The 23,676-nt window shown below is 40.6% G+C and overlaps 1 protein-coding gene across 4 annotated transcripts in view; it reads left to right on the forward strand.

Moving 5' to 3' along the window:
- Positions 1 to 23,676, forward strand: part of Syt14 (synaptotagmin 14) — a 156,460-nt gene that overhangs the window by 55,333 nt on the left and 77,451 nt on the right. For 3 of the 4 annotated variants that reach the window (XM_055609201.1, XM_055609199.1, XM_055609200.1), the window contains one exon: positions 4,914 to 5,129. In XM_055609201.1, the coding sequence (XP_055465176.1) occupies positions 4,914 to 5,129 (216 nt within the window). Of the gene's footprint in view, positions 1 to 989; positions 2,059 to 4,913; positions 5,130 to 23,676 lie in introns of those variants that run through there. The other variant, XM_055609198.1, reaches the window with a different exon arrangement.

The raw sequence follows: 23,676 nt of genomic DNA on the forward strand, positions 1-23,676 counted from the left end.
TAGATAGATAGATAGATAGATAGATAGATAGATAGATAGATAGATAGATGTTATGCTGGAACTCTGCTACTGACCTGCATTCTCTCAGCCTCTATGAATTAAAAACAAAGTACTAACAATAAGATCTTTATATGTAAATATAAGTAATATTAAAGTTTTTAAAAAATACCTTTCAAACCAAAAGAAAAATTTGTAGAGAAGAGTGACAGTGTCATATACATTTTATATAGGTCCATTAGGACTGGCACAACAGGAATCAACTTGGTTCTGGTGTCTGACTCTGACATGTGGGAAACCTCAGTTTGCACTTGTAGGCAGGGGAGAGTGGAGACATTAAACAGCCCTTCCCTGTGCTCATAGTGTGACCTGAGATCTCCGAGATATCCTGTTGTTTTGCTTTTACTTGTTAAAGTAAAAATGGCATTCCCCTTATAAAGCTACCATACATCAAATAAGAGTAAATGTCTCTGTCACAGTGTCTTGGAAATGCCATTCAGCAGACACTCTCCCTGTTCTTATCACTTTGTAAAAATGTTTAGGTATTTTCCTCTCAGTACAATTTTTAATTTGAAATATTGGTAGTCTGGTAATAGGTTTATTCCCTTATGCTGACTCTTAGCAAATAAGCAAGTTCATAATAAAAATCCTTTCTATACTTCTTCTTTCAGGTATAGACTAAATACCCAATAGTATTTGAGGGAAAAATAATGTCTTGCTGCTGTTTTGATAGCTATGGAGTGGGAAAAGATGTCATTACACTTGAACCAAATGATTTGATTTTTATTTTTTCCGGAGGAGTCTTTACTTCAACGTATTTCTTCCAGTGCTTATTACATTTACAGAAAGATTAAAAGACACAGTGTGAAATACTTGTATCATGCTAATTTTAGCAACATTTAAGTAAATGTTAAATTCACATCTCAAAGTAGTTGATATTTTGAGAAGAGAAAATTCCATTATTGCACCTTTTAGGAACACGGAACTGGAAAATGGCATTTTTCAAAAGTTTTCAGCAGAGTCTGCCTTCAGTGTCCTCCTTGGTAGACACAATCAGTAGTGCCGTAGAAGATTTGAGCACTGCAGTTGGGGAAGTCAGCTATGCCATAACTGACTCAGTCGCTGGGCAGGTGGCAAATATGATGCATGGCTTTTGCCCAGAGGAGGAAAGCTGCCCAGCAGAACAGGCTACAGGGTCTTCTGAAGGAAAAAATGCAGTATTGCAGGATACCAACAAAAACATTGCTTGTCAGAAAACACACTCTGACTTAGAGCACGAGGCAAAGCAAATAACCTGGTGCAGCAGTGGAGCTCCACAAAAGCAAGAAGAAATTCATGAGCAGGGGGTTAATGTTCACGATGGGCAGTGGTTGCCCACAGAGTACCAGGAAACTGGAGAGGCTGGTGGCGCTGCTTTGAGAGGCCTCATGAGTGACGGGCTGTCATCCGTCAAGCAGAGCATGAGGGCCTCACCCTCTTGTCATGCACTGGAATGCACTGACAGATGTGAAACAGCTGGAATTGGAAGCTCCACAAATGCTAAGCCTGATTTAAAGGAGGTAAGTTATCAAGTGAATGGAAGTCTGAACACCAGTGGACAAAACATTCTGTCTGAGCAGAGCTGCAAAGCCACAGGTAACCCTAAAGCCAGATCGCAGCATGCACCCATGGGAAGAGAGCAAGAGGACTTGAGGGACTTCACTAAAAATAAACATTTTACCGATTTAAAATATTCTGACCATGTAGAAGAGGCTAAAGAACAGAATAAGCATGCTGGATTCAAAGGGAATGAATGTTCAGGAAAGAAGTCTTCTCCAGAAGATACCACAAGAAGTAACAGGTACAGGGCACGGAAGTCCACTGTGGAGGAGTACACAGGTTCAGTTCCACCAGCAAATTGTAAAAATAAGTTTCCTGGGAAAATCAAAGAAAAAATGAATCCAGCAAAATACTACAAAGTAAAAGGAGACATAAAAGCAAAAAAAAACGACGCTAACTCTGCTAAGAGAGGAACAGCAAAGAGTAAAGTTGGCAAATATTCTAAAATATTACCAGAAAAAGGTGAGGTCTCCTAATGTTGGTTTGAGTGGTTAAATTTTCTCTTGATTTAAAACTAAAAAAACATCTAAATTTCTCAACTTTTTTTTCCTATGTCTATATATCTAGTTTAAATTTTTCTTGAATCTTCTTACTTAGAGATATTTTTAGAGACATTAAGATTTTTTTCAGCAATTTTTAGATAGTTTATGGTACTTTACATTGCCAGGTAGTGCCTGTGACCCCTACAGTATCGGAGGCCTCTTCAGCAGCCCTAATGCTTCTCTTTCTCTTCTGTGTTCTTGTGACTAGAATTCCACTGTGCAGCTCTACTTGCCTGAACCTCATCATACAGCCCAGACTGGCCCTGAGCCGGAGATACCCCTGCCTAAGCCTTCACTCACTGAGACTAGGGGTGTAAACCACCACACACTCTTCCTAGTTTTAGTTACAGTTTATTTTAATGCTAGAAATTTCATGTGTAGTATAATTGAAACTTGTTTGGTATAATACATTTTTAAACATTTGTCTTATTTTGTAACTAAATCTTGAGTTGGTTACATAACATTGCTCTGCACACATACCCATGAGGATCTATGCAAAATATTTTATATTTTTCTTGAAACCAGTTGCTCCTGTATTGTTAAATAACATGCTTCTGGATATGTCTCTATTCATTTAGCTATACCTTAAAACTTTCATGAGACTGCTACAGTTTGTAGTGACTGTACATGAGCAATGCATTATTATTTATGAGTCCTTCTTTATGTAGAATTAAGATTGTAAGTATAGTGTTCAGCTACAATATTTGTGACAGTTTTCAAAGCATCATTGCAGTGCATACTGCTGACAGTTGCTTCCAGTATTTCTTTATCACTTCTTCACTGGTGATCTGATTAGAAGGTCCCTAAAATACTGGCATTTGTTTATCAAATGTAGCTTTCTATAAGCTTAAATTCTCATTAATATAAAAACTGGAGTAGTAGCCATGAAGGTAATGGAAGACTTAATTTTGCTATATGATTTCATTCATCTGTAAGAGAGCTCTGCTCTGAACAGTGAGCTTTTAACTGTTTGCATAGAAGCTCATCCCAGACTGATGGGCTAATTAAAAAAAAATACAATGTGAAGATGTGTTCATTGTAGGGTTCATTCTCATTGTAGCTGTGATTCCTTGGGCTTCAGTGGCCTTCTGTAGTTCTGGCAGCCTTCCTACTTATGAAGAAACAAAAGTAACAGATCCTTTAGAGAATGACAGTGGGATGCTACCAGGAGGAAATAGAGTTGCAGCGGCACTGCAAGATTTCACTCTGTTATCTCAGGGAACCAAAGTCTCTCAAGTATCCCAGAGAAGAGTCCAATCCTGACCTTAATTAGCCCCAGGAGCAAACTGCAAGGGTTTGGCCCGTATGTTAAACTTTCCATTTAGTTGTACTGTCATGTTCCTAGCATCAGTGTAGTAGGCTTGCACGTGGGAGATTTAAACTAAGAAATAAAGAACTGTTTCTCTGATTTTGTGGGTAAGGCATTCCAAACAGAGGAAGTTTGGCTGCAAAGGGGTTGCAAGAGGGTACCTCCTTGAGGAGCTCACCCAGGGTTCCTGCTGCCTTAGGCCTCATTCTGGTGTTTCACAAGACATCCACCCTCCGAGCTGGGTGTCAGAAGGGCTGGGTTTAGTTACCATAGTCTTGTCTAGTCAGATCGTTGGAGATGGTGAAGTGGGGTGTCTGCATTGTTCAGGGTTAACCAGTCACGTATGACTGTGCACACTGTAAGTGTGACTGGAAACTGAGGAGGTTGGATGGAATCTGTTCAGATACCATGAGTAATGAACTCTTAACTTCTCTACTGCTCCTTAGAGAGTGTAAGCTTTATATTTCTTAAAAGGTTAGAATTTAGTTAGATTAAATAAAATTTTCCTATTTTAACTTTTCAATGGTTGTGTTAGAAGTTTGATGTATATCCTTCTATCTATATTTCTATCTATATTTCTACTATCTGTATAGACTGCATGTTGAAGTATGTATAATATCTATCAAATAAAAATACACTTGCACCTTCTACTCTTTCCTTGTGAGCTGTAGGCATACCCACTCATTTTATGGGCTGTATAGCCCTAGTGTGTGTGTTGAATGGATGTGCTCTCACTTGCCTAACCACACACAGCCCAATGACAGGCATTTGTTTATATATTTGTTTTCTTTTGCTATCAACATATTTCAAAAACATATTTTTATGCTCGCTTAGTTAGAAATGGACTCAGCAAGTTCCTAGAAATGGAACTTTCAGAGACCACACAAAGTTTGATGTTGGATTTTTGATGTTTTCTCTGTAGAAAGCTTGTACCAGTTGCAACCCCAGTGTGCCTGTGTCCTCCCTCTTCCCTGTCTCGCTGTTAGTCTAAAGCATTTCTAGTTCTGGAGATATGGACCAGAAATATAACATTCTTTTACTCCAGTCCATAAGAACTGACAGCACTTATAATTCCATTTGTATATGACAGATCCTTTACAAAATTGTGCATCGAGACAACTATACTTTCCTTTGTATCTGAAAAGGTTATGCACCCCTGTGACTAAGATTATTTGTATGATTAGAATAGACAGTGTGACATTTTCTAATAACTTGCGTGAAAAATACATTTTCTAAAGCTAAAATTTGGGAAAGTATGTACAAACACACATTAATGTTATACTTCAAATTCAGTTTAAAGGATTGTCAAGAGTTTCAGTAATTTTAGGGATTCTAATTAGTTTCACCCTGTGTGTATGTACCCTCACACGTTTGTGTTTGTATGTATATGAAATAAACTCATTTTACTAAGTTTCCATATTTAGGTATATTAAAATTATAATTTCTTCTCACTTTTATCCAAATAGATAATTCCTATTTGGACAGAGATGAGCCTGGTTCATCCTCTGAAAGTGAAGATGAGGCACTGGGTAAATACCATGAGGCCTTGTCCAGAACACATACTTCCAGGTGGCCCCTGGTAGACTCTAGACACAAGAACTACGCCTGGGAAACGAGGCAGAAGTACAGCCCTCTGTCTGCAGAGTATGACGGGTACAGCAGCGAAGCATCCATGGAGGACGGTAAGAAAGTTCTTTTTTTTTTTTTTTTTTTAATAAAACACTATTCAGGTGGATGCACACTGAGAGGAGCAGTTCCGAGTTCTGTTTGAGTGTAACCCAAATAGAAAGTTTGGGCTGCCGAGAACTAGCTCTAAATCCCCAGAAGCACAAGCCAGACAGTCGAGTCAGTGTTGTCACTGGAGCTCTTACGTGCAGAGGACGCGCTGACAGCAGTGAGGTGAGGCAGGATGTGCCATCCTAAGGTGCAGGCATCTGCCTGCGACAAAAGCCAGCAGGGTCTGAGTGGGCACAGCGTTCAGCACAGCCTGTCTGGGGACGAGCAGTGCTGTGCTATATTATGCTGTTTCAAAGCAATACAAGTGATTTTCAAGGGTTTCCAGTATTTTGTTACTAATTGATTTCACTTTTTGCTGACATGGACTTCAGAACAAAATCTATGCAGAAGATACAAAGTTTGAGATTGAACAGAGGATTGCCAGTCAGTCAGGCTGTCTGGGCTGAGCTCTCAGGACGTCAGTCCTGCCTCCCAGTGCTGTGTTTTCAGGCCACACAGCCACGTGTGTGCTGGGGATTTGAGTCCGGTTCTTAGGCTCTCACGGGAAGCTCAGCCTCCCCGAGTCATCTCCTACATTGTCACATTTAACATTTACCACAGTTTAGCGGAAGCTAAGACTATCCTAGCATCATAGGTAGAATTGAGTCTTAACCTAAAGTCACACAGTGAGTTACTGAAAATTGACCCATTTGGGTCCGAGGCCAAGTTAATCCCCTGCTCTGGCATTATGGCCCCTTCACACAGGCAGCATGCATGACAGGTGCTCTACAAACAAATGAGGGTTCAGTGGCTCGTTTGTCATCATGTTTCTCCTCTAGGTGGCACATCCCTGTAATGCCAGCACTTGGGAGGCAGAGGCAGGTGGATCTCTGTGAGTGTGAGACCAGCGTGGTCTACAGAGTGAGCGCCAGGGCAGCCAAGGCTACACAGAGAAACCCTTTCTCAACCTCCCTCTGACCATTTTTCCCCCCTTAGGAAAGTAAACATTAAAATCATTTATCAAATTTCTTTTGTTCTCAATTTTTCTTTTATTATATCCTTAAAGCTAAAAACATTTTGTAACCTGTCTGCCTTATTTTAGAAGGATCAGATTCCAATCCACTTTTTAGATGTCTGATTATTTAGTGATATGAGCCAACACCTGGAGCTCTACTCAAGCTAATTAATACTTCCCATTTTTATATTGAATAGTAGAGTTCTAGTTAAGAAAATTGTTTATAACATTTCATTCGTAGTTTACCAAAGCTATTCCCATACATTATAAAAACTTTTCCCTGAGGGGATGAGAGGGCGAGCACCTTGTCAGGCGCTGCTGGTTTCTCGCATGTCTGTTCCCGTTCTTTCCTGTTTGAACTGGGTTATTTGGAGGTCTCTCTGTATTCTGGGTATGGATTCCATAGTAAAAATATGCAATTATCTTCTCTCATGGAGTAGCTTACATTTCTACTTGGGCATCTTTGGATTTTGTGTTGTCTAGTGTGTCTCCTGTCTCCTCTTTCCCTTCTGTTGCCTTTGTCTTTGCTGTAATGTCTAAAAGACGTGCCAGATCTAGAACTGTGAACTTTACCCCTCTTTTTATTTAAGAATTTAATAGTTTTGCATATGATATTACATGATATGCAGGAAGATGTTTGGTGTAGCAGCACCATGTGCTGAGAACACTCATTTCCCCATTGATGATGTCTGTGCACTTGTCAACAGTTATTTGACCATACACATGATTTCTGAACCTTAATCTTAATCCATGAGTATGTACAGTTGTCTTTACCCAGCACCATACTATTTGATTTCTATAGCTTCATAGTAGGTTTTGAAACTGGGAAGCAGGAAACATTTAGTTTTGCTTTTATTTTTAAGAGATGAAGGTCATTTGGGATTCTGTATATCCTACATGTATATGTATGAAAGCCATCATTTGCAGTTTATAGAAAAATATCTATGTTATCTGTAGATCGCCTTGGGTTTTATTAGCATCCTTACCAATATTAAATGCTGTAAACATGGTGTATCTTTTCATTTATTTATGTCTTTAATTTTATTTGGGAAATTTTTTGTACTTTTTATTGTAAGATTTTTACCTCCTTAAATTAATTCCCCAGTATTAAAACATTCCTTATTATTAAAATTCTTCCTTGTACTATTGCAAATAGACTTGTTTTCTTAATTTCCTTTCCTAGTTGCTTATCATTAGTGTACAGAGTTGCAATTTTTTGAGTATTGGTCTTGTATTCTGTTTTATTACTGAAATTATTCATTCTAATAGTATTTTATAATGTGTGGAACCTGCAGGGTTTTTATATAGACTGTAAGACCATTTGTGAACAAAACATTTTACTTCTTGTTTTCCTTAGTAGATGCCCTGCACATACTTTTTTCTTAGCTTTTCTTAATCACTCTAGTTAGTTACTCCAGATTGAGTAGGTGTGGCAAAAGGCAGGCCTCATTTCCAAACTTGTAGTCTCTGTCACTGAGTGGTCGAAGTGGGCTTTTCCTGCTTGGCTTTATGTTGAGATAGTTTTTACTCTTCCTAGTATGTTGAATGTTTTTATCATGGAAAAGTACTCAATTTTGTCAAGTGCTTTTTCTAAATCAATTGAAATTATCTATTTTGAGATGTAGGTGTATTATCCTTTCCATTGCTATGATGAAATAAAATACCCATAAAAACAATTTTAAAGGGGAAAGTTTTGTTTTGACCCATAATTACAGAAGCTCTGTCATCACTTGGCTCCATCTCTGGGTTTGTTTTGAGGCAGAGCAACATGGGAGAGAAGCATGGCCTCATCGAAGCTTTGATGACAACATACACCCTTCCAAGGCACACCCAGTGTCTGTCTTCTAGTAGCCAATCTCATTGATGGCCCCAAGGTATAAACTGACTGATGTTGATCCACTGATGAGGTTAGAACACTTATGAACCAGTCACTTTCCAAAAGTCCGTTATAGGGCATCCAGTCCTATTATATACATGACCTTACACAAATCATAACTGTAGTTTCCCTTCATTCTGATAGCATGGTTTCTTAAATTGATTGAACTATCTTTGCATTCTGGGAACTTGGTTATTAAGTTAAATTCTTTTAATTCTGTTGGCTGGTATTTTGTTGAAGATTTTGACACCAGTATTCACAAAGGGTATTAGTTTGCAGTGTTGTGGTATAGCTGTCCTTTTCTGGCTTTGAGACCAAAATAGTGCTTACATAACAGAATGATGGGCTGCTTTTAACGCTTCAATTTTCTGGAAAAGTTTGAGAATGATTAATATTAAATCTTCTTTAAATGTCTGGCAGAAATGTATTGATTAGGGTGCTGTGCAGCTAGCAGGAAATGTCTGCGTAGAAGTCCACCCAGAGGATAATGCTAGCGCGGGAGGAAGGGAGAGCTCACCAGGCAGAGTAAAGTTTTGCCCACTCTGCGTTACTTCCTAGTGTTTCTTTGTGTGTGTGTATGTGGGAGTGGTGCTGTATGCACACATGTTGGGAAGCATATGTACCCTTGCACGCTTGTGGAAGTCAGAAGAGGACCTCAAGAGTAAGAGGACTCTTACTCTATCAGTCTCTACCGTATTCCTCTGGGACAGGCCCCTTCACTGAACAACACACCGTGCTGTTGGTCAACAAGCCCCCGCACTGCTGTCTCTGCCCTTGAAGCACTGGGGTTGCAGGTGCACAGGTGGCCACACTCAACCTTGAATGTGCATGATGGGAGCTGGACACACTGCAGATGCGCTTGGATAGGTGTGCAAGAGACACACACAGACCACCACAATTACAGGGAAGGGGAGCTTGACTCTGTTGCTGTGCTTCCTCGGTCTGAATCAAGCTCTACTACTTTCATGCTTCAGTTTCCTCACATGATAAGTGGATACAGTGATTAGTGATGTCCAGGCACATTGATACCCATTTATGTTGCTAGTCATTGAAAAGTATTCAATAAGAGCCCTATTTTTATCAATAAAATTAATATTCTTTTCTGTCTTTGGCTGGGCATGCAATAAGTTTGTGGAATTCAGAGTTTCAAAAGGGAATGCCCTATTCAGGGCATGTTCCCAGCCCCAAATCTATAGTTAATCTCCCTTCTTGTGGGAGTGCCTGCTGGCACCCTGGAAACGGAGCTTTGGGAGACTCCACCTCATCTTTCTTTCACTTACTTCTGTTTAACCTGCATTGGCCAGAGGTGCTACTGGGGGGAACTCAGGGAAGGAATTAGCCAGCGGCCACATCTTGAGGAGGCCAGATAGGCCTGAGTGCTAAGGTAGCCCCAATGCACCTAAAGGAGCTAGTGAGAAGGCCAGCTCTTGAGTCTTTGTTGTATAAAAGAATGGGATTTATAGTGTTCCTTGCTTAGCTGTGACATCCCTGAGAGCATTTACAAACGAAAGTAAAGTGGTGCTGTATCAGCCCCTGAGCTAATTACTGATTTTGGGTTGCTTATTAGCAAAACAAGGGAACTGTACATTATGTGTGGTTTGAATGAAAATGTCCCTATTGACTCATTTCTTTGAACATTTGAACAGTTGGTGACATTATTTGAAGAGTGTAGGAAGAGTTGCCTGGCTGGAGGAAATATGTCACTAGAGGCGGGCTTTGAGAGTGTAAAGGCAAGAGCCCCTCCAGTTTGCTCCCTCTGTGTTGTGTTTGGGTTCAAAATGCGAACTCCTAGCGTCCTGTCTCAGCCACCATCCCTGCTGCTGCCTCCACTTCGCCATGTGGACTCCAACTCTCTGCTGTCAGCTTCTGTCAGTTGTCTTGGTCCTTGTATTTTATCACAGCAGCAGAAAGTAGCTAACACAAACTATAACAACCAAAGTTTTCCTAGAGGCAAGAGGAGTGTAGGACAGGAGGTGATGGTGACTGTAGTGCATGAATCTTATGACTGTATTGAGAGTTGCCTTGTATATGTCAGGTGAGAAAGTCATGGTGTACAGTAAATCTATTCTGTTTCTCTTCATCAAGGAAACAGAATTGTATTTGTATTTGCTCATATTGAAAAGCAGTAGAACCCCTTTTGAAGATAGTGACTTGTGAAAAAGGGAGGGGTGACAGGTAAAAGACATCCACAGGTTCTGTAGCATTCTGTGCCTGATGACACAGAGCATTGATAAGTGAGGCAGAGAAACTTGCAGTGGAAAGGTTAAAAGGTCTAGGCCCATGGTCAGTGGGCCTACAGTGATCAGGCCTATGCCCAGTGTAGAGTCACCGTGGCACCGTGGTACGCCACACCTTAGCTCAGGCCCTCCAGGAAGGGCACCCCCTGGCTTTTACAGCCTTGGCACTAGAGGAATTGTTGGACCAGACCACTGCACACATAGGCCAGGTTGTGCTAACAGTTCTCTAGAAGGCGCAGCATTCCGGTATGTACATTTTACAGGCAGTCAAGAGCTGGGGTGGCACATAGTAGTATAGGCCTTTCACCTCAACACTTGGGAGGCAGGGGCAGAGGCAGACCAATGTCTGTTAGTTCCAAGCTAGCCTGGCCTGTAGAGTGAGTTCAGGCCAAAGAGGCTAATACTGAGACACTGTCTCAGAATAAATGAATAAATCTTGGGCTGGAGAGATGGCTCAGTGGTTAAGAGCACATATCGCTCTTGCAGAAGATCTGGCTTCTAGAACCCAAATGATGGCTCATAACTTTCCATAACTCCAGTTTCAGGCGATCTGATACTCTCTTCTGGCCTCAACATACATGTGGTACACATCTATTTATACATGTAAACACTCATACACATAAGCTAAGAAGAGCTGGCAAGCCATAGCAAACCAGGGACCTGTCCCCTTTTGAAAAGGCTGCAGTAGAAGCTAGACTTCTGGCAAATCCTATTTTACATAATAATAAAACTTAAATAAGCGTTTAAAATGTCTTCTAAGCACTTTTAACAGCTGAGCCACCTCACTAGCCTGCAAATAAAATATTTTTTTAAAATGCCAATAAACAAAGATATGTCCAGTTGGAAAATGAAAAAGGTCATAGTGTGTATTTACTCTTATAGTTTATTTATGGAGATACTTGTTTTTAAAAATAAAAAAATGTATTACACATAAAAATCACATTAATGTGAACAAGAAAAAGTTGAAATGTAGATTCTTATCTTCCAGTGTTGTGGTTGAAGTAGCATTTGGATGTAGAATTTGGAAGTCCATGCAAAGGTTGTATGTAGAGGTTCCCAATTTTTAAAATTCTATTTGAGGTAGAACATTTTCTATATAACTTCAGAATTTCTAAAACCTTAGGTAATTCTGTCTTTATTAATCATAACATATTTGGAAAATTTTATAGAATATGTATTTGTTCTTCAGAAACATTTTTATCTTGATTATAGCTGATAATTATATAGTACAAAGAAAATTACTCATTTTTTCTTAAAATTATTTAATGTATGTCTATTGCCTCAGATCTTTATTAGTGCTGGATAAATACTCTACCACAGATTTACCCAGTCATTAATTGCTAACACCATAAGCACAGTTTTCACAAAGTATTTTTTAAAAACAGCTTTACTGTTTTATATTGTGCATATAAAGTATGTTCATTTTAAGTGTATAATTAAGGATAATGTTACTGTTTTATAGGTGTCATTCAGGTTTTGCAGCTTATTAATAATTATTCTCTCAGACACATGAATACTTTCTCCCTGTTCTCATCTTTAACCTCTGGAGCTATAGACCTACTTACGTCCATAAGCTGAAGACATTTATGTATTGAGAGCTGTTGTGTCTGGCTGTATGAGTTGAGGGTCAGCTTTTAATGTTCTTTCTATTTCCACCCGTCATTCATTGAATCCAAGTACCATGTATAGTCTATCTCTTTATCCATTGTTACATCTGGTTTTTTACCATTACAAATGGTGCCATGAAGTCTCACATGAAAGTCCTTATGTGGCCTAAAGTATTCTAATAAGATGTTTGTGTTTAGTAGGTTACATAAAATCGTCAAACCCTTATTATGTGATATCCATTCTGTATGTGACGAAACCAAAACAATTTAATCAAGATTAAAACCAGGCAATCTGATAGAAATATTTCCTGTTTCATAGGTGTCTTTATCACACCGACCAACATAGTTAAGGGGTGATTCCCACTGATTTGTATTCTCCTCCAAGACTGTATTATCTTCCTACACCAGAATTTAGTACATGCTATTTTATCTTTGAGCTTATGCTTAGTGTGTGTGTGTGTGTGTGTGTGTGTGTGTGTGTATTAAAGAGAAGGGGAGAAAGGAGAGAAGAGAGAGAAAGGGAGAGAGAGAAAGCGAGGGAGACAGAAATGAAGATGTCAGATACTTTGCCTTATTTACCTTTGCTTTCCAAGAGTTGGTCCAAGTATCCACTAATTGTCTCTTGAGGTAAAGAGATAGTTTTCTTTAATTTTAATTTAGGCTTTTATTTTTAGGTATACTTCTCCCCTTATTGTTTATTCATCTTTCCCCTATCTTAACTTGGAGAATTTTATGTAGATTTCACTTCTGATATGATTCTGGTTATCTTCCTGAGGATGATGGCGGTTTTAAGAAATCTTGATTGATGGAAGTTAGAGAATTGGAAATTTAAGTTGCATGTTATATGAATATAAATGACAAAGGTGCTTCCCTTGTGGACACTCGGCATGCATGTTAGGTACCTGTCAGGTCTGTGGTGTGCTCCGCCAGGGCCAGATGATCAGTTGTTAATTGCTGCTACTGACTTGCATTCAAGTGTGCGGTGTCCACTGAAGTGCTTTACGTTACAGCCCGTTTCCACATCCTCAGGAGCAGGTTCCAGCCATTACTGGAGACTGACTCATCTGTTCCCTAGTCTCCCCTTTGTTTTAGAATTCATTGATGACTCTTGCCTAAATATATGTAGCACTTTTTATTTAGTGCCATGCTCATTTGCTTTTTTGTTACCTGTCCTTGTTACTGTTCATTCATAACCTAAGATTGTCTTGGCTATTGACAAATTTGTTCACACTGATAACTGTTATCTTTAACATGTTCCCATCAAATTTTGAATACTTCATTACTTCACTTTATTTAGCAGAAAAAAAAAATGAGTTCTCATGTATATTTTCCTTCTGGAGCCCGAGAATGAGGCATTTTTTCAGAAGCTGTCCTAACTTTTTGTGAGAGCTGGTACAAATGTATCAAAGCCTAGGTGTAACTGTCACTGCTTCCAGCCACTGTGTGTGGACAAAGCTCATGTTAATACCATAATTCAAACCCAGCACCACAGAATTCCTTTCTCACTCAGGGTTTGTATCTACTTTCACCCATAAAACCATAATTATCTACAAAATTTATGTATTTAGTGATTTTTCTCATTTCTGCCATCCATCTAAAATAGTTTGGGAATTGTTATGTAAGGACTAGTCAACACGAACAAACGACATTAAATTAAATGAATTTGTAGTAGATTTGTGTTCACACATTACCCATTAGGGGTGGCAAGACAGGAAGGGTTAGGGCACAGCAGGAAGGGTGCCTTACAAGCCTGGCAGCAGCAGCTCTGCTCCCGAAACTCAGTAAGCTGGGAGACGAGAGCTGGCTGTACAGTTACGACACATCCGGATCAATAATGATAATGATTTTAATAAAAAATTTTAAATGTAAGATTTAAGAGATGGTTCTACAAGCATACAAACAAAATACTCATACATGTAAAATAAAGATAAATCCTTAAAAAGTATAATTACCTAAATTATAGCTAAGTGTGCCATTATTAGCACTGAGGAGGCAGAAGCAGGAGGATCACAATTGAAGGCCATCCTATTTACCTACTGAGATGTTGCCTTTATTATTGTTTTTCCTTTTTAAAAGTACCTAAATTTTTTTCTTTCATTGTGCTTTGTTACATTGGCTATAAATGTGGTTTAATTTATCCATTTGTTATAGTCATGCTGGGTTAATTTTCTTTCTTTGTGAACAGTTCTATGTTTGATTATAAAACATTAGTATAATTTTAAAATAAAAGCTAACTAGAAAGACTTACCTAGAAATGGCCGCCCCCCTTTTTAATTAGTCTCACTGCATTCTCCTCAGCTATGCAGGTGTCTGCTTGTGTTAGTTTCTGGTTGATCCTTCCTAAGTGCTCTTTTACAAAATTCATATTTGTGTTATTTCCCTTCCCTTCATTGTTCCATAGAGGTAGCAAAGTCATGTATGTGTCTATGTATGTATGTACACGTATGTGTTTTCCTCCTTTGATATTTCTTGGAGCTCACTCCCTGTCTGGAGATCTTGCTCCTTTTCTACATTTACAGGTTCTACTCTTGACTAAGTACATAATTGTACTTTATTGTGGAATCACAGTATCTCACACAGTGCTTGTTGATTTGCAATTTAATAAATTGATACATTTTATATTTAATTGAAACAATTATAAGCCTGATTTCTTGATAAAAATCTCTTGATTTCTTCTTTTGAAATTTCTTAAGTTTGAGTCTTTAATGTGCTTTATGCGTTTCTTAATTTTCTGTTCATTCTGATTTGCCCACAAAATGGGATAATCAATTATTTCTGTTTGACAGTTGTACGCCCACTTCCATGTAGCCTGAAAACAGAATCTGTCACACATGATATTTTTTTAACTTTTATTAATTACACTTTATTCATTTTATATTGCCCCGTAAGCCCCTCCCTCCTCCCCTCCCAATCCCACCTTCCCTCCCCCTTCTTCACGCATGCCCCTCCCCAAGTCCACTGATGGGGAGGACCCCTCTCCTTCCTTCTGATCTTAGTCTATCAGATCTCATCAGGAATGGCTGCATTGTCATCTTCTGTGGCCTGGTAAGGCTGCTCCCCACTCAGGGGGAGGTGATCAAAGAGCAGGCCAATCAGATTATGTCAGAGGCAGTCCCTCTTCCCATTACTATGGAACCCACTTAGACACTGAACTGCCATAGGCTACATCTGTGTAGGGGTTCTAGGTTATTTCCATTCATGATACTTGGTTGGAGTATGAGTCTTTGGGAAGACCCCTGTGTTCAAATATCTGGTTCTGTTGCTCTCCTTGTGGAGTTCCTGCCCTCTCCAGATCTTACTATTTCCTACTTCTTACATAAGATTCCATGCACTCTGCCCAACAGTTAGCCATAAGTCTCAGCATCTGCTTTGATAGTCTGCAGGACAGAGCCTTTCAGAGGCCATCTATGGCAGGTTCCTAGGTTTTTTCCTGTTTTCTTCTTCTTCTGATGTCCATCCTCTTTGCCTTTAGGAATGGGGATTGAGCATTTTAGTCAGAGTCTTCTTTCTTGATTAGTTTCTTTAGATGTACAGATTTTAGTAGGTTTATCCTATGTTATATATCTATATGAGTGAGTATATACAGTGTGTGTCTTTCTGCTTCTGGGACAGCTCACTCAGGATGATCCTTTCCAGTTCCTACCATTTACCTGCAAATTTCATGATTTCCTTATTTTTCATTGCAGAGTAATACTCCGTTGTGTAGATGTACCACAATTTCTGCATCCATTCTTCAGTTGAGGGGCATCTGGGCTGTTTCCAGCTTCTGGCTATTACAAATAAAGCTGCTACAAACATGGTTGAGCAAATGTCCTTATTGTGTACTTGAGCCCCTTTTGGATATATGCCTAGGAGTGGTATGGCTGGATCTTGCGGAAGCGCTATTCCTAGTTGTCTGAGAAAGCGCCAGATTGATTTCCAGAGCGGTTGTATGAGTTTACATTCCCACCAGCAGTGGAGGAGGATTCCCCTTTCTCCACAACCTCTTCAGCATGTGTTGTCACTTGAGTTTTTCATCTTGGTGATTCTGATGGGTGTGAGGTGAAATCTCAGGGTCGTTTTCATTTGCATTTCTCTAATGGCTAATAAGGTTGAGCATTTCTTTAAGTGTTTCTCTGCCATTCGATATTCCTCTACAGAGAATTCTCTGTTTAGCTCTGTTCCCCATTTTTTAATTGGATTACTTGGTTTGCTGCTTTTCAGCTTCTTTAGTTCTTTATATATACTGGATATTAGCCCTCTGTCAGATAAAGGGTTGGTGAAGATTCTTTCCCAATCTGTAGGCATTCGTTTTGTTTTGATGATGGTGTCCTTTGCTTTACAGAAGTTTTTCAGTTTCATGAGGTCCCATTTATTGATTGTTGCTCTTAGAGCCTGCGCTGTTGGTGTTCTGTTCAGGAAGTTGTATCCTATACCAATGAGTTCTAGGGTCTTCCCCACTTTTTCTTCTAACAGATTTAGAGTATTTGGTTTTATGTTGAGGTCTTTGATCCACTTGGACTTTAGTTTTGTTCAGGGTGATAAATACGGATCTATTTGCATTTTTCTACATGTTCACATCCAGTTAGACCAGCACAATTTTTTGAAGATGCTGTCTTTTTTCCATTGTATGGTTTTGGCATCTTTGTCAAAGATCAAGTGTCCATAAGTTTGTGGGTTTATTTCTGGGTCTTCTGTTCGGTTCCATTGATCCACCATTCTATTTCTATGCCAGTACCATGCAGTTTTTATTACTGTTGCTCTATAGTACAGCTTGAGATCAGGGATGGAGATACCTCCACAAGATCTTTTATTGTAGAGGATTGTTTTAGCAATTCTGGGTCTTTTGTTATTCCATATGAAGTTGAGAGTTTTTCTTTCCAGGTCTGTAAAGAATTGTGTTGGTAATTTGATGGGAATTGCATTAAATCTGTAGATTGCTTTTGGTAAGATGGCCATTTTTACTATGTTAATCCTGCCAAGCCATGAGCATGGGAGATCTTTCCATCTTCTCATATCTTCTTGTAATTCTTTCTTCAGAGACTTGAAATTTTTTTCATACAAGTCTTTGGTTTGCTTGGTTAGGGTAACACCAAGGTAAATTTATGTCCTTTGTGGCTATTGTGAAGGGTGTTGTTTCCCTAATTTCTTTGTCAACCCTTTTGTCTTTTTGTATACAGGATGGCTACTGATTTTTTGGAGTTAATTTTATATCTGGCCACTTTGCTGAAGGTTTTTAACAGGTGTAGGAGTTCCCTGGTAGAATTTTTGGGGTCACTCAGGTATACTGTCATATAATCTGCAAATAGTGATACTTTGACTTCTTCCTTTCTAATTTGTATCCCCCTGATCTCTTTCAACTGTCTTATTGTTCTAGCAAGGACTTCCAGAACTATGTTGAAGAAAGAGAGTGGGCGCCTTGCCTTGTCTCTGATTTCAGTGGGATTGCTTTAAGTTTCTGTCCATTTAGTTTGATGTTGGCTATAGGCTTGCTGTTTATCGCCTTTACTATGTTTAGATATGTGCCTTGTATTCCCTGATCTCTCCAATACTTTAAACATGAATGTTTAAAGTGTTGGATTTTGTCAAATGCTTTTTCAGCATCTAAGGAGATTATCATGTGGGTTTTTTTCTTTCAGTTTGTTAATATTGTGGATTACATTGATGGATTTCAGTATATTGAACCACCTCTGCATACCTGGGGTGAAGCCTACTTGGTCATAGTGGATGATATCTTTGATGTGATCTTATATTCGGTTTGCAAGTATTTTGTTGAGTATTTTTATATAAATGTTCATAAGGGAGATTGGCCTGAAATTATCATTGTTTGCTGGGTCTTTGTGAGATTTAGGTACCAACGTGACTGTGGCTTTATAGAATGAGTTTGGTAGTGTTCCTTCTGTTTCTATTTTGTGGAATAGTTTGAAGAGAACTGGAGTTAGCTCTTCTTTAAAGGTCTGGTAGAATTCTGCACTGAAACCATCTGGTCCTGGGCTTTTTTTGGATGGGAGTCTTTCGATGACCGCTTCTATTTCCTTGGGGGATATAGGACTATTTAGTTCATTTACCTGGTCTTGATTCAGTTTTGGTAAGTGGAATCGATCAAGAATATTGTCCACTTCATTTAGATTTTCAAATTTTGTGGCAAATAGACTTTCGAAGAACGTACTAATGATTGTTTGGATTTCCTCAATGTCTGTAGTTATGTCTCCCTTTTCATTTCTGATTTTGTTGATTTGGAGGGTGTCTCTCTGCCTTTTAGTTAACTTGGCTAAGGGTTTGTCGATCTTGTTGATTTTCTCAAAGAACCAGCTCTTGGTTTCATTGATTCTTTGAATTGTTTTATTTGTCTCTAATTGATTGAGTTCAGCCCTGAGTTTGATTATTTCCAGTCGTCTATTCCTTTTTGGTGTGTCTGCTTCTTCTTTTTCTGGGGTTCTTAGGTGAGCCATTAAGTTGCTTGAATGAGCCGTCTCGAATTTCTTCTTGAAGGCACTTAGTGCTATGAACTTTCCTCTTAGCACTGCTTTCATTGTGTCCCACAAGTTTGGGTATGTTGTGCCTTCATTTTCATTGAATTCTAGGAAGACTTTAATTTCTTTCTTTTTTTTCTTCCCTGACCCAGCTGTCATTCAGTAGCAAGTTGTTCAGTTTCCATGTGTATGTAGGCTTTTTGCTATTTCTGTTTTTGTTGAGGTCCAGCTTTTGTCCATGGTGATCAGATAGGATACAAGGGATTATTTCAGTCTTCTTGTATCTGTTGAGGCTAGCTTTGTGACCAACTGTATGGTCTATTTTGGAGAAGGTTCCATGAGGTGCTGAGAAGAAGGTAATTTTTTTTTTGTTTGTTTGTTTGGGTGTAGGGTTCTGTAAATGTCTGTTAGGTCCATTTGATTCATGACCTCTGTTAGAGACATTGTTTCTTTGTTTAATTTGTGTTTTGTTGACCTGTCCTTTGTTGAGAGTGGGGTGTTGAAGTCTCACACTATTAATGTGTGGGGATCTATGTGTGGTTTAAGTTTTATCAATGTTTCTTTTACAAATGTGGGTGCCCTTGTATTTGGGGCATTGATGTTCAGGATTGTGATGTCTTCCTGGTGAAATTTTCCCTTGATGAGTATGAAGTGTCCTTCCCCATCTCTTTTCATTAATTTTGGTTGAAAGTCTATTTTATCAGATATTAGAATGGCTACTCCTGCTTGCTTCTGTGTCCATTTGCTTGGAAAGCCGTCTTCCAACCCTTTATCCTCAGGTAATGTCTAACTTTGTGACTTAGGTGTGTTTCTGGTATGCAACAGATTGCTAGGTCTTGTTTACGAATCCATTCTGTTAGTCTGTGTCTTTTTATTGGAAAAATGAGTCCATTGATGTTGAGAGAGATTAATGACCAGTGTCTGTTAGATCCTTTGATGTTGGCTGTGGTCATAAGTTTGTGTGCTTGGTTGCTTTTTGTTTTACTGTAGTGAGGTTAATTATTTCCTGTGTTTCCTTGAAAGTAGCTAGTTTTCTTGGGTTGTATTCTAGTGTCTTCTGTAATGCTGGATTTGTGTGTAGGTATTGTTGAAATTTGTTTTTGTAATTGAATATCTTGTTTTCTCCGACTGTGAGGACTGAGAGTTTTGCTGGGTATAGTAGCCTGGGCTGACATCTGTGTTCTCTTAGGGTCTGCATGATATCCGTCCAGGCCCTTCTGGCTTTCATAGTCTCTGTTGAAAAGTCAAGTGTGATTCCCATAAGTTTGCCATTATATGTTACTTGGCCTTTTTCCCTTGCAGCTTTTAGTATTTTTTCTTTGTTCTGTATACTTACTGTGTGGCGGTAGGATTTTCTTTTCTGGTCTAATTTATTGGGTGTTCTGTAGGTCTCTTGTATTTTTATTGGCCTCTCCTTTAAGTTGGGGAAATTTTCTTCAGTGATTTTGTTGAAAATATTTTCTGGGCCTTGGAGGAGGGAATCTTCTTTTTCCTCTATTCCTATTATTCTTAGGTTTTGTCTTTTTATGTTGTCTTGAATTTCTTGGACGGTATGTGTCAGGAATTTTTTAGATTTAATATTTTCTTTGACAGATACATCGATTTCTTCCATTTTATCTTCCACACCTGAGATTCTTTCTTCCATCTCTTGTAGTCTATTGGTTATGCTTACCTCTGTAGTTCCTGTTTTCTTCCCTTAAGTTCTTTCTTTCCACAATTTCCTCCCTTTGTGTTTTCTTTAATTTTCCCACTTTTATCTTTAGGTCTTGAGCAATTTTGTTGACTTCCTTCACCTGCCTGACTGTATTTTCCTGTTTTTCCTTCAATTCCTTAAGTTGTTTGTTTGAACAATCCTCTGTTTCTTTTATTTCTCTCAGTGATTTAAGTATTTCCTCTCTAAAGGCCACAAACTGTTTGGCTGCAACGTCCTGTATTTCTTCATGGATGGCCATAATCTGTTTTTCTTTATCTTCTTCTTTTTCTTTACGGATGGCCATAATCTGTTTGAGTTTATCTTCCTCTAGGTCTTTACACATTTTATTTGTTTCCTCTGTTATCCTCTTCATGAGCATAGTTGTTAGGTCATCTTGAATTTCAATTATGCCCGGGTGTACAGGGCTACTTGCCCCTGGATAACTGGGATCTGGAGATGCCATATTGCTCTGTCTTTTGTTGGTTGAGCTTTTACGCTGGCCTCTACCCATTGGGCTATCTTAGGTGTTTCGAGGTAGTTTCTGGTGGCTCCTGGGATCCTGTGGTGGAGAGAATCCCCTTGGCAGGAAGATGGTTTTTCCTGAAGGAAGCCTCCTCAGCTTTTTGGGTATAGTCACTGTATGGCCAGTGTTTTTTCAGGAGTTGCCACAGCTCACCTCAGGCATAGAGATCTGAGTGGTAACTGTGGTCCTTGTTAGTCAGGAGGGCTCTCCTCTCACCTGTAGAAGTCCTGGAGGCAGCTGCCCTGCTTCTGGGTTTCTTGCTGTAAATTTAGTGAGCTGCTGCTGTAACCTGTGTGTCCCTTGGTTTGGTCAGTTTTGTTAGGGATAACTGGTTGCCCCTTGGAGCAGTATCTGAGGGTTGATCTTGGGGATCCCGGGCTTTTGTGGTTCTGAGGTTGGGGCTCCGTGCCCCAGTACCCAAGTGGTAATCTGTGGCAGGTGAGTACTGCTCTCCTGGTAACAGCAGGCTATCTGGTGCACAGCAGGTCCCTGGGTTGGGCCGGCCTGCGGGACCTTTTCCAAGGATATATTGGGTGGCCTAAGTCTCTCCCCGTTGCTTCGTTCCCTGTGAGGATTTTTCCCGACAGTGACTCCAAATCTCTGGTGTCCTGGGGCGCACGGTTCTGTCTGTGAGGAATAGTTGGTACAGTGTAGGTCTCTGGCCTGGCGGTGTACCCGCCCTCTAGTCTGCGGGACCTTTTTCAGGGATATACTGGGTGACCTAATTCGGGTCCCCGTTTACTTCCTTCCTTGTGGGTTTACTCCCGACAGGGTCTCCCAGTCTCTGTTGCCCTGGGGCGCACAGCTCTGTCTGTGCCAGAGAGCTGGGTGCGCAACAACTCTCTGCTCTTGCGGCTTGAGCCCAGTTTAGTGATGGCAGCTCGTACCTGACAGTCTTCGAGACCTTCCCCATGCAAAGCCTGGGTGATCTAAGTTGGAACTGTTTCCTTCCTTCCCTGGGGGCCCTCTCCCGACAGGGACTCCAGTCTCTGTTGCACTGGGGTACACAGCTCCGTCTATGCCGGAGAGCTGGGTGCGCAGCAACTCTCCTTGCTTGCGGCTTGAGTCCAGTTCAGTGATGGCGGCTCTGCGAGACCTTTTCCCGGTAAAGACTGGGTGACCTGTGACCAGTCCTGCTGCCTTCCTTGCCTGTGGGTTTTTCTCAGGACTGGGACTCCCAGTCTCTGGTGTTTTTGTGTCCACTGTTCAGCCTGGGAACATGATCAGGACACACAGGCGTATGGCTCTGGTCCAGGGGTTCTGGCTAGGTGACCTGAGAGTGGACCCGACTGATTCCCACGCCATGGGGGTTTCCTCTTACCTGGGAAACACAATCGCTGTTGTTTTAGGGCCCAGAGTTCAGTCTCTTGGTTGCTGTATAGAAAATGTCCTGCTCCTCAGAAGCAGTGTTCTCTTGGCGCTGCCATCTTGTTCCCCCTACATGATATTTTTTAACTTAAAAGAGTTTTTTTTTTCTCATATTACATTCTGATTCAGTTTCCCTTCCTCCTCGCCTCCCAGTTCCTGCCCCACAACCCCTATATTTCTCCAGATCCACTCTTTCTCCTTTTCTTTCAGAAAAGGGTAAGCCTTCCAGGGATATCAACCAAACACTGCGTATCAAGTTGCAGTAAAACTAGGCACCTCCCCTCATATTAAGGCTGGATGAAACAAGCCAATAGGAGGACAAAGGTCCCAAAAGCAAGCAAAAGAGAGACAGCCCCTACTCCCACTGTTAGGAGTCCCACAAGAAGAGCAAGCTATACAACCATAACATATGAGCAGAGCACAGAGCTCAGACCCATGCAGGCTCCCTGACTGTCGCTTCAGTCTCTTTGAGCCTCTATGAGCCCTGCTTAATTGATTCTGTGGATTTCCTTGTGGAGTCCCTTGACCCCTCTGGCTCCTAAAACCTTTCCTGCTCCTCTTGGCAGGATTCCCCAGTCTCTACCTAGTGTTTGGCTGTGGGTGTCTGCATCTGTTCCCATCAGTTATTAGCTGAAGCCTCTGTGATGACAGCTTACACATGCTACTTTTCATGACTGAGAGCACAGAGGGTCCTCCTTCAGAATGTCTAGAACACGTGGATGTTCTGAAATGTCTATTTCTGCGTAGGCATTTAATTTGGAGTGTTTATTAAGACTTGTCCTTACTATGTGTTACAGTAATGTCTGGGGAAGATGGCTCATCCTCACATCACTGTATTTATACTGAGATGTCAATGGGAGTCTAGGGGGTGCCTTGCTTTTCTGCTTCGGTGACTCAGGACCACAGCTAGAATAAGGAAGGCACACCTCTCCCTCTTCTCACCCTGTCTGAAATGTTGAGCTGGCAGGCACAGTGTGGCTCTGACCTATTTCTATGCATTTATTATGAAAGAGCCCATTTGGTGTCCTTTCCTGTGGCTGTGATGGAATACTGTGGGAAAAGTAGCCTAAGGGGAAAAGGTTTATTTGGGCTCATAGCTCCAAGGCGCAGTCCTCACAAGGGGGAAGCCACGCAGGAGGAGCTTGAGAGAGCCAGTCACATTTAAGCCCGGTCTAGGAGCTTGAGAGAGCCAGTCACACACATTTAAGCCCGGTCCAGGTCAGAGTGGCAAGTGCGTGAGTGCTCTTGCTCATTCCGTTTCTCTGCTTGAATAGTCCAGGGTCCCAGGGACAGTGCTGCCCACCTTGGGCTGGTCTCTGCACCTCCATTAAGGCAGTCATGCAATCCCCACAGGCATGGCCAGAGGCCCATCTTGCAGGTGACTTTAGATCTGTCAAGTAGGCAGCACTAAGCCCCCAGAGCCTCAGCTGCTTCTGGTGTCCTGAAGTCTCCCGCTGCTGTGCCACCACCATGTCCACTAAGCAAGCCAAGAGCAGGACCTTAGCTTCCCCAGCCTACTCAGTGCACAACAGAGGCTTCTTCCAGAAGAACATGCGAAGTAGAGGCCTGGAAGTGTGGGCTACTGGCTACAGGGTGAGAGGTGCTATCTCCTTCTGAGAAGGTTGGTAAATGGAGAGCCTGGAGTGACACTGAACTTTACCCACAGGAATTTCACACACTTGTAAAGAAACCACAAGAGAGAGCAACAAAAGCTACCACAGCCTAACTGGGGTGTTACTTCA

Source organism: Psammomys obesus, unplaced genomic scaffold (assembly GCF_907164565.1).
Source record: "Psammomys obesus unplaced genomic scaffold, mPsaObe1.curated_primary_1811, whole genome shotgun sequence".
Lineage (NCBI taxonomy): Eukaryota > Metazoa > Chordata > Mammalia > Rodentia > Muridae > Psammomys > Psammomys obesus.